Source organism: Perca fluviatilis, chromosome 17 (genome assembly GCF_010015445.1).
Source record: "Perca fluviatilis chromosome 17, GENO_Pfluv_1.0, whole genome shotgun sequence".
NCBI lineage: Eukaryota > Metazoa > Chordata > Actinopteri > Perciformes > Percidae > Perca > Perca fluviatilis.
Window position 1 is genome coordinate 18,955,480 of NC_053128.1, and position 10,846 is coordinate 18,966,325.

At 40.9% G+C, this 10,846-nt stretch overlaps 1 protein-coding gene across 2 annotated transcripts in view; it reads left to right on the forward strand.

The window, feature by feature from the left end:
• bmpr1bb (bone morphogenetic protein receptor, type IBb) overlaps positions 1–10,846 on the forward strand; it is a 59,584-nt gene extending 48,738 nt beyond the window's left edge. For both annotated transcript variants that reach the window (XM_039779258.1, XM_039779259.1), the window contains 10 exons: positions 5,108–5,267; positions 5,608–5,710; positions 6,097–6,193; positions 7,381–7,477; positions 7,565–7,709; positions 8,044–8,236; positions 8,438–8,735; positions 8,856–9,031; positions 9,148–9,278; positions 9,764–10,846. In XM_039779258.1, coding sequence (XP_039635192.1) covers positions 5,108–5,267; positions 5,608–5,710; positions 6,097–6,193; positions 7,381–7,477; positions 7,565–7,709; positions 8,044–8,236; positions 8,438–8,735; positions 8,856–9,031; positions 9,148–9,278; positions 9,764–9,889 — 1,526 coding nt within the window. In that variant the 3' untranslated portion in view covers positions 9,890–10,846. The remainder of the gene's footprint in view (positions 1–5,107; positions 5,268–5,607; positions 5,711–6,096; positions 6,194–7,380; positions 7,478–7,564; positions 7,710–8,043; positions 8,237–8,437; positions 8,736–8,855; positions 9,032–9,147; positions 9,279–9,763) is intronic.

The following is a 10,846-nucleotide window of genomic DNA, read 5'->3' on the forward strand; positions in this document are numbered from 1 at the left end:
TCCCAGTCATGAAATTCCCCTGTCAACATTTCACTCCTAACTTCACCAACATTGCTGTTAATGGCAGTAATTCTGTTTTGCATTGATTTCCAGTTATCTCTTGATGGAAAAACCACACCCAATACCATAACAGCATATCTATCGATTGCCAGTGTCTGCCTAGATTATAACTTCAATCGTCACAGTCACACACTTCTATCTTGAGTGCACAGAACCAATCCACAGTAGCTGTGGAAAATATGAATCTTTATCAGAAATCAGGACATTCTGCAAATACCTCCTGAATCAAATTTTTTTTCTTTTATTAATGGGACACAATTTCACATAAATGCGTCTATATGCATAACAAGGAACCCATTGGCTTGAGTTTTCGAGTTAAACCATCAAGGTCACATAGCACATTCCCTGACTCATCCCTGACTCTTGTGGTACAACTAGTTATTCTCAAAGATCCTCCTTGTTGAGGCTATCCTATAAGCCTCGGCATGGATGGCATGGTGTTCTCAACGCATAGCAGAAAGATCTTAGGTCCAGACATTAATTTTGGCTTTGTGGTTGGTGTTTCTGTTCATTCTAAAAGTAGAAATAGTTTTTTTTACATAAAATAGTACTTCACCCAGTGCTGATTAATAAAGTGCTGTGGCTTGTTGTCGGTGGAGTGGGTGCTAACGGCTACGGTAAGAACCGCGTGTTCCCCGCCATCCACACCTTCCCCTCATTGATTGCCACACCTGTAAATATATCTAATTCCCAGTGACGTGCCACACCCAGTGCAATACTCCCCCAAGTGGCTATAATGAATAATAGCTAAATTAACCTAACTAAAAGGTGGATATAAATGGCCCCATACACCCCGGCTCCCATAATTGTGAATATTTGCTTTAATCACAATTACCCAAATTACCTAATTTAAACTAAAGGTCCAGCTGACCCGTTGTTGTCTTCAGCTGAACTGAGCATACAAAAACGGGTCAGCTGGACTGGCCTGTAACGAAGATCTGCCTTTTGATGGAAGATGAAGTGTTATAGATGACCTGACCATATGTCCTAGGCTCAAGATAAGAAGATGATTTCACTTAGGTTAGCTCTGCACAAATGACTCCTTTAGTTTAAATTAGGTAATTTGGGCATGGACCCGATGGGAGCAGGCGGCAGACTGGAAGATATCGTGGACAGAATTGTGGAAGTCTGAGCCACACCGGATCAAATTCCTGGTTCAGTCTATCTATGACGTCCTCCCCAGTCCATCCAACCTCTTCCGCTGGGGCCTGGCAGACACACCACTGTGCCCACTCTGCCAGAGAGGAGGTTCTTTGGAGCACATCTTGAGCTGTTGCCCAAGAGCACTGGGAGATGGGCGCTACCGTTGGCTCCACGACCAAGTGCTGAGGGTCATTGCAGAGGTCATCAGCACTGGGATCGCTTGCAGTAGACACCAGCAACCAGCAAGACAGAACATTGCCTTTGTTAAAGCCAGGGAGAAGCCACTCCAGCGCCTGAATCAAATTCAATGTATCAATATTATAGGAATGACACATAGTCCACAGTCATGCTACCTCTGTCACCACGGAAAACTTGAGTACATCGCAAGGGGGAGGAGGAGGTAGGAAGTGTCACAGACCACGCTGATAGTTCTCAGCCAGAGATGACAAACGCATCCCTGAAGACAGCTCATGAACTGTCATCATTAATTCAGCTAAATTTATAAGAAAAAAGTTGAAGCCAGTGCAACGTGCCCAAAGATGCAGTGCCACTGACGGTGACGAGCTGTGACTGAAGGTTTTCCAGCTGGAGTAATAAATTGTCTGTGTTTGTAGTTTGAGGAACAGCCTGTGGAATGTGTGGGGGGATGCAGATCAGATTTCGGGGGGTGACCTTGAGTGTGCCCCGTAGCTGACACTGTGTGTGTGTGTGTGTGTGTGTGTGTGTGTGTGTGTGTGTGTGTTTTTTTTTTTTTTTTTTTTTTTTTTTGTGTGTAGAGAAAGAGAAAGAGAAAATTGGAATTATGTGTGTTGAAAACAATGTGTGTGACTACAATGTGGTGTATTAATGATAATTAATAAAGATTAAAAAAATTAAAGCAATGCCTTAATGTTAGTAGAACTAAACGTAACAAAGATGGCCTCTCCCTTACTGTAAGCCTCCTGCAGGCTTTACATCCTATAGCCTCTTTAATGGCCTGTTGAGTAAACCTGCTCTTATGTGTATGTATGTATGTATGTATGTATGTATGTATGTATGTATGTGTGTGTGTGTGTATATATATATATATATGTATATGTGTGTGTGTGTATGTATACCAAGCATATGGCAACTCCCCCCCCCCAACACACACACACACACACACACACACACACACACACACACACACACACACACGTCTTATGTTACCTAAAGTTCTAGAGAAATCACTGCATACTGTACATTTATAGCATGCATCATCTGCTAACCTTAATGCAAAAGCCCCTCATGTCAATCCTAGGTGGAAGTTGTGTGCTGAGCAACCATGACAATAAATGACTCTCATTAAGGCTATTGTAAGCCTGTTGTAGACAGAAGATAAAAAAAATCTTGATATAAATTTACCAAATTATACATAAGGTAGGTTGCTACGGTTTATAAAATGCCCTGTGTTGTTTAGTTTAAGTGATTAAAGTGAGTTGTGAGGGGTTAAAATGCATGTACTGTAATGCCGTGTCAAGTCACAGGCAGCACTGGTTGTACAGTGTGTTGTTGTTTGGATACTGCATGTTAAACTGTGCACTACATGATTTGAACAAGTTTAACAACAGAATAAACAAATGAGGTGCATTTCTGCATTTTTAAAATGATTTCTAAGGCAGTTGCTCTTGATCATCCAAGTTCCCATGTTCACATTCGCTCATTTACTCCAAAGCAGTATTCTAGTATTCTCCTGTAACACTTCCCTCCAGAGTAAGCTCACCGCTTTTGTCAAAGTTTTAATAAAAACACAGCTGATATGGATAGAATGTATCTGAACGTCTGACAATGAAATGACATGGAACATTCCCATCTTGTGTATTTTTTTTTTGTGTGTGCACACTTTCAAAGCAGATGTGATAGACAATCCAAGGCCACTGTGAGGGGGAGGATAAGAGCACCTCCCCAAACCTCCACTCTGACAGAAACCGTAACACAGATCAGGTTGGAAGGACACCGAGTACTACTCAAAGAACAGCCAGTGTGTTTATACTGTACCACAGTCCGAGTCAGCCTTTTCATCACGTAGTCCTCTGGAGGATTACACATGTCCCTTTTTCAATGGCTGGTTGGCTTTCAGGCTGTTGCACTGCTTAGATCTACTTACACCTCTTTATAGTGAGACCCATCCATAGTTTAGGAAGCTATTCTTGGATTTTATGGATGGATGGATCTAATGTAGGGATGTACACCTGTGATGTCTCAGCTTTCATAGTTTTATAGTTGCTTGTAAACGTTCTTTGTTATGCAAATTAACTCAGGATTTTCAATGCGGATGAATGTTTGATCTTACTGTTCTTGAAATCTCCAGTTTTTCTCCAGATTTAAATATTATAATGAAGAGAGCATAAGAGAAAATAGAGAGAGTGAAAGGAAGACATCCATCTAGTGTGGCACAACACTGTTCAGCTCTCTGACCACAGAGGTCTTCAGGGACGAGCTGCTGTCTGAACTGGTTTTATTCTCCTCTGATGAATGTATGCACGTTCAGTTACTTAATAGTAAGGATAAAAAAAGGTTGCCCATTGTATTAATAACCATTCTTAATGAACATTCACTGTAGGCATTTCTAATAAAATAATTAACACTTATCTGTCTAACTAATTTGACTACGATCATTATTAATGTACAAAGATATAACACTGGATTATTGTTATTATAAAAAATGAAATTATAAATCAGTGGTTGTTAATGGTTATTTCTTTCGGGATATAAAAAATTTAAAACTCCAGTTGGTGCCAAGTATTCCTTCATAGTCAAACATTTGATTGTTGTTACATGTACACTACTAAATAACTTAAAATGGTATTACCTTATAAGCAGCCCTTGGATTGATTTAATGTTCAGCCGCAACCGTTAACACTTTCAAGGATGAACAAGTCCAGAGCAATAATATTTATCCTACTCCTGGTTTATGTGAATACACGTGAACTCCACTTGGCTTGACACCGTTTTAGTAGTTCACTGTATCTATTGCCTGCTGGAAATGTTATTCCTCCTCTCAAAAGATAAACACTAAATCATCACATGTATCCAGTAACCTATATACTTTATAACCTTTGTTACTTGCTTTTTAGTAGTTTTGACAACAAAATAATTATGTCTGTCAATTGTCCTGTGCTATTTGGAGATTGATTCTAGGATGGAAATTATATCTATTGTGCAGGCAGAGTGAATAAGAGGTAAAAAAAAGAGCTAATCAACAAATTACAGGAAGATTCTACTTTTTCTGTTTATTTGTTAGTATATATGTTTTAAAGGGTCTCATCATAGATTAGTTCAATATTTACCAGGTGTATTTAAACATTTCAAACTTGATTATCAGTTCTGTTGACAATGAATTATACTGCTGGTTTGATAGGAAAGAGAGAGCTGATCAACACGAAGGATACAGTTAATGATATTAAATATCTCAGGCGTGAAAGTTTTGTATCTGCACCAAATATGGCTGATAGATTCTCTTGAATGTTACACTGATGCACTGCTCACTCACACACATTTAAAAAGCACTATGCACGCACACACACACACACACTCACACACACACACACGCACGCACGCACGCACGCACACAGGCACAACGCCTTCTTTCTGGTGAGTAGTGTTTTTCTGGTTCCAGACTTCATGCAGATACAATGAGTCAAGTCCAGAACAGCAGGTTTGCTTTCAGCGGCATATATTCACACATTCTGTGGATTGCATTTCCATGGGAACGGTGCCAAGACAGACAGAACTATATAATTCAAAATGCCCTTTGGCAATTAGAAGAAATGTTGTTTGGATCCTTTGATTTATTCCATCTTTAATGTCTTTAAGGAGTGTCGAGATGTTTTGGTCTGCAGTGGTGCTTAGTCCAGTTTCTCTCTCTCTCTCTCTCTCTGTACAGCCAACATGTTGGACACCATGCTGCTGAAGAACGGATGGAAGGGGGGATCAGAGCGAAGGGCGGAGATGAGCAGCAGCACAGCCACTCTTTCAGCTCAGAAAGTGCTTTGGTGTCACTGCTACCACCAGTGCCACCCAGACTCTGTCAACAATACTTGCATGTATGGTGAAACACACACAAAACTATGCACACACAAACACACACAGACACACGCAACTCCATAGATAAAGGCTTTTAAAAACAAATAATTATTCAAGGTAATTATTCGAGAGACCTCTAATTACTTGATTAGAAGTACACAAATGTTTACTTTATCTACATTCTTTAATGAGATATCTCACACAGCTTATAAACACTTTCATCTCAATAAGCAGTTTCAATACTGTATTTATTTCAATAAATTACAATATACTAAATAATCCCAACACTGATGATGATGATGATTAAAAGACTCTGACACCATGTTTACTCATATGATGATGTTATGTGCATTTCGGCAGGACTGATGGTTACTGCTTCACCATGGTGAAGGAGGAGGAGGGGGGTCTGGTGGTACACACTGCAGGTTGTTTGCCTCTTGCCGGCTCCGAGTTCCAGTGCAGAGTAAGTCAGCTGTATGTGTGTTTGTATGTGTGTGCATTTCTGCCTATTTCTGCACTTGTCCATGTATGTGTTTTCTTCTTCATGAGCCGTTGTTAAGCCTTTACGAGCTTTTCCGGACTCACCACAGCTCTTTACGAGACCTGTTTAAATCAGACGTGTCCAGCCCTGCTATCTTTACACACAGTGGAAAAATGTAAAATGTTCTCATTAGGAATAAGTGTGGCTGTAAATATTTGCTACTTCTGTGTCTTCATTAGTGTTGTGTAGAATTAATGTGTCTTGTGTATGTGTATGTGTGTGTGTGTGTGTGTGTGTGTGTGTGTGTGTGTGTGTGTGTGTGTGTGTGTGTGTGTGTGTGTGTGTGTGTGTGTGTGTGTGTGTGATAGGACACGGGGAATGCACGGAGCGCTATCGAGTGTTGCACGGATCAGGACTATTGCAACAGAGACTTGAATCTTACTATTCCTCCACTTATGCCGTCAGGTAAGACACACTTTTGTACACAGGTTTTCACACGCTGAAATTCTGCCCCACTGAAGTGCTTTATAGAACGGGCTCATTCAGGCCACGCTGGGTGGGTGATGGGTAGTGACAGTTTAAACTGTTACAAACCACAGTGTGGTGCAGGAGTGAAGTGGCACATGCAGCTCCGGGGGTGGTGCAGAAAAAAAAAAAAAAAAAGAGAGAGAGAGAGAGAGAGAGGCAGGTGAAACGGACCCTGCAGACTCGGCTTGTTCTCTCACCCTCTAATGAAAAGGACAGCCTCTCCCCGGGGCCTGCTTGAGTTTCTTGCCTTTGGACGGATGTGAGATATCTGTCCATCTGTTACTCCACAACACACCAACACACACACACACACACACACATTCCTTCTCTCTCTCTCCCTCTCTCTCTCTCTCTTTCTCTCTCTCTCTCTCTCCCCCCCTCCCTGTTGCTTTCACACACTTCATTTTGACCTTCACGCACACAGCAACAAACAGATTTGTCAAGTCAGTTGGAGACAAATAAAAGACAATTCCATTTTTCTTTTTACCATATGGGTGCTATTTTCATACTTTGGGCCATCAGTTCTGCAAACTATGATAGCACGGTACTCACCAAAGTAATCACTGAGATTTGAGAATGTTTTGGCTAAAGCCAGAGCTACCCTTTAACTCAGTGCAAATGCATGGAGTTCATAGGACACTTTGCCATGCAGTTTTTCTTTGTCCAATAGTCCTTCTTTGTTTGTGTGTGTGTGAGAGTGTGTGTGTGTGTGTGTGTGAGAAGTATCCCACTGTGTTTGTGTGTGTCTGATTGGCAGGAGCACGGCAGAAAGGCTAGAGCCCCAGAGCTGCTTTCAGCCTCTGGGGTTTCTGTAGCGATGTCAGTGTGACAGCTGATCTGTGGGATTCAGGAAGGGGGATGTGATCGATCACACGCTGTGAGAGAGAGGGGGGATGCAGGGGAGGGTTAGAGGGAGGAAAGGGAAAAGGAGCTTGTCCCTGCCAATGAAAATCAGAAACATGTTGGAGCTCATAAAAATGAACAAATGACTGTCACCACCTTCTCATCACCTCTAGTTTTACAGGCTTTCCATCTTACTTAGGACATGATTATTCAGATTTAGGGGTGGTAGAATAATAAAAATGCCATGAAAATAATGTGAATACGTCTCCCTGTTTTTTTAGATAACGATGACAGCAGTATTCAGTACATGGCTCTCTTCATTTCAATCACAGTCTGCAGCATCATCCTGGGTCTCATCCTCGTCTTCTTCTACTTCAGGTAAGAATCACGTCCCATGCTTTTATGAACAAATTCACATTTCCTGATGTGCTGTTAGTAAACACTGCATCACCTTTTTTGTGGCAGATATAAGCGTCAGGTGTCACGACCACGCTACAGTATCGAGCTGGAGCAGGAAGAGACCTACATCCCCCCTGGGGAGTCACTGAAGGACCTGATAGAGCATTCCCGCAGCGTCGGGTCTGGCTCTGGGTCAGGACTCCCTCTACTGGTAAGTATTAATAACTGCATCTGGCTCAACATCACAAGCTGAGCACTTCTGGAACAGTAATACATTACTGCATTGTCCCATACTTTCAAGTATGTGTGTATATATATATATATATATATATATATATGCAATAAACTTGCAATAAACTTTGCATTATATCAGAAAATGTTAAAACTATTCGCACATGTAAGACTTCAGTAACTAATTTAACTTTTTCAAGAGCAGTTTTAATTAAATAACATGTTTGTACATTGAGACAGAAAATAGAACTGTTTTTAAGGGTAGTTGCATAATAAATCACTTTTTTTTTTTTTTTTAAATAACCTGTTGCCAGGTGCAGCGCACCATCGCCAAGCAGATTCAGATGGTTAAGCAGATTGGAAAAGGACGATACGGAGAGGTCTGGATGGGCAAGTGGAGAGGAGAGAGAGTTGCTGTCAAAGTCTTCTTCACCACAGAGGAAGAGAGTTGGTTCAGAGAGACTGAAATATACCAGACCTTCTTGATGAGACATGACAATATACTGGGTAAGGAGATATAAACCGAGAGTAAAAGAAGTAAATGAAAAAGGACTGAATTAAGTGTTTGTGTGTCTGAAAAGAGGGAGTGCTTACGTAAAAGTAAACCCCCAGGGACTAAGAAATCTTTCTAAAATTGACCTAAATAGTTTGTGTTATTTTCTATATGCACTCACGTTTTTCCTGTCATCCCTTCTTTCCAACCCCCAGGATTCATAGCAGCAGATATTAAGGGAACCGGCTCATGGACTCAGCTCTACCTAATTACAGACTACCATGAGAATGGATCTTTATACGACTACCTCAAGTCCAACACCTTAGACGTCAAGGCTCTGCTGAAACTGGCCTACTCGTCCATATCAGGCCTCTGTCACCTGCACACTGAGATCTATGGCACACAGGGCAAACCAGCCATCGCACACCGAGACCTGAAGAGTAAAAACATCTTGGTAAAAAAGAATGGATTCTGCTGTATAGCAGACCTTGGACTGGCGGTCAAGTTTAACAGGTACAACATTTTGTACAGGACTTTTGAACACTCATTTTAATAGCATACTCACAATACAGTTCAGGAGTATCTTGGAGATTTTCTGAAACGTCTTTATTCCATTTCTCCTCCCTCTCTCAGTGACACCAACGAGGTGGATATCCCTCCCAACCTCCGAGTTGGGACAAAGCGCTACATGCCGCCTGAAGTGCTGGAAGAGACCCTGAACAGGACCTACTTCCAGTCTTTTATAATGGCTGACATGTACAGTTTTGGCCTCATCGTTTGGGAAATGGCCCGACGTTGCATCTCTGGAGGTCAGGAAAAAAATCTGTCTTTAAAAAGAAATATATATTTTAAACATGATCTATACATGTCTAGATGTTTACTTAATAGTAATACTTATTTCCACATATATCTGTTTTTCATCAAGGCATTGTGGAGGAGTATCAGCTGCCCTATCATGACCTTGTGCCCACTGATCCGTCCTATGAGGACATGATAGAAGTCGTCTGCATTAAGAAACAAAGACCTTCATTTGCTAACCGCTGGAGCAGTGATGAGGTATTCTAAAGGTTTTCCCAATACCATTTACTAACCATGTGTATTTTTAAAAGACTTAATATGTTGTAATGGCTTTATTAATGGTATTGTTATGGTTATACATACTGTATCAATATTTTATAGAGCGGTAATAAGCCATTTACACCTGGGGTTGCAAGTGGCTTATCAGAAGGTGAGTTATGAGTCATGGGTTTCTCACATAATAAAAAGCCGTCAGATCTGCAGGTATAAATTCAATTGAGTGGTTAATACATTAATTTATCTGGTCTTTTGACTGATTAAAGAGCTAGATAAAAAAGGCACATTCTGCTGGAGGATACATACCTGTCGGAAGGGCTTTTTCACAACCTGCAAACCTCAGAGTTGTCCTTTAAAAATGGCTTATAATGAATTATTAATCAATAATCAATTCATTCATCACAACTTGCAAACCCCTTTATAAAAACTATTGTTTTATTCTTATGTACATTCACGTGTGCTTTCAGTGTCTACGGCAGATGGGAAAACTGATGTCTGAGTGCTGGGCTCACAACCCAGCTTCTCGCCTCACAGCGCTGAGAGTGAAGAAGACCCTAGCGAAGATGTTGGAGACCCAAGACATCAAACTGTGACGGAGAGTTAAGAGAGATGCTCTCATCACCAGGGACTTGTGACTGCCACTGGCATAGCGCCACTTACACTGGCCAATAGAAGAAAGGGAAGATAAAAAAGAGAGACTATGAATGATAAGACAAAGGATACTGACAGAGAGGATGAGTGATGGCGATAACGGTAGACAGGGAGCCAGAAAAATGAGGCAAAAGATTTATTATGTCAGGGGAAATCTGCCTTCCTGTTGTCTGAGCTGCCTCTGCCTCAGACCAAGTGTTCAGGTTGTGCTTTCTGTGAAAGCTGAGTAGTTGTCGGGTCCAGACTGTACCATAGGGCAGGAGGACAGGGACCCTTGCAGGTGTGGAGCCCTAAAGTCCTCATTAGTTCTAAACAGAGGAAGCTCTGCCCTTCTAAAGCCATATAGCAGTATTCTATGTACAGTCTTTTGTACTGTCACAGCTGCCTTTGTGTTTCTTTTTTTGACTGTCACTGTCAACCATCCAAAGAAATGTCTAATTCATGCTCAGTGACCTCATTGTCAATTATGTTATTATTATTATTATTGCAAAACAAAGTAAGACAAAATTTATGATAAATCATATGTCCAGAAGGAACAGATATTTCTATATAGTATTCCTATGTAAATTTTATTTCAATGTTAAAATAAGACCTCTACGTGAAACATGTATCATCATTGATGAATTTGTGAAAGTTGGTTGTCCTTCAGAGCTGAGACGAAGGCCTTGCTCTCCCTTTCCACTCGCAATTCATTTGTACATAATTGAGCTGAAATCTATTGATAATTATTGCCTTTCTGGATGTTAAAATGTGTTTTTGATGATTTGTGTACAGAATATGTCCCGTCCACTCTACCACTATGGCATGTGCCTTATTTAATCTGTACATATGTGATTAATAAGAGTGTATGAGTGGATCTGGATAACATTCCCCCAATAAAAACAACTATGTGTCTCAAA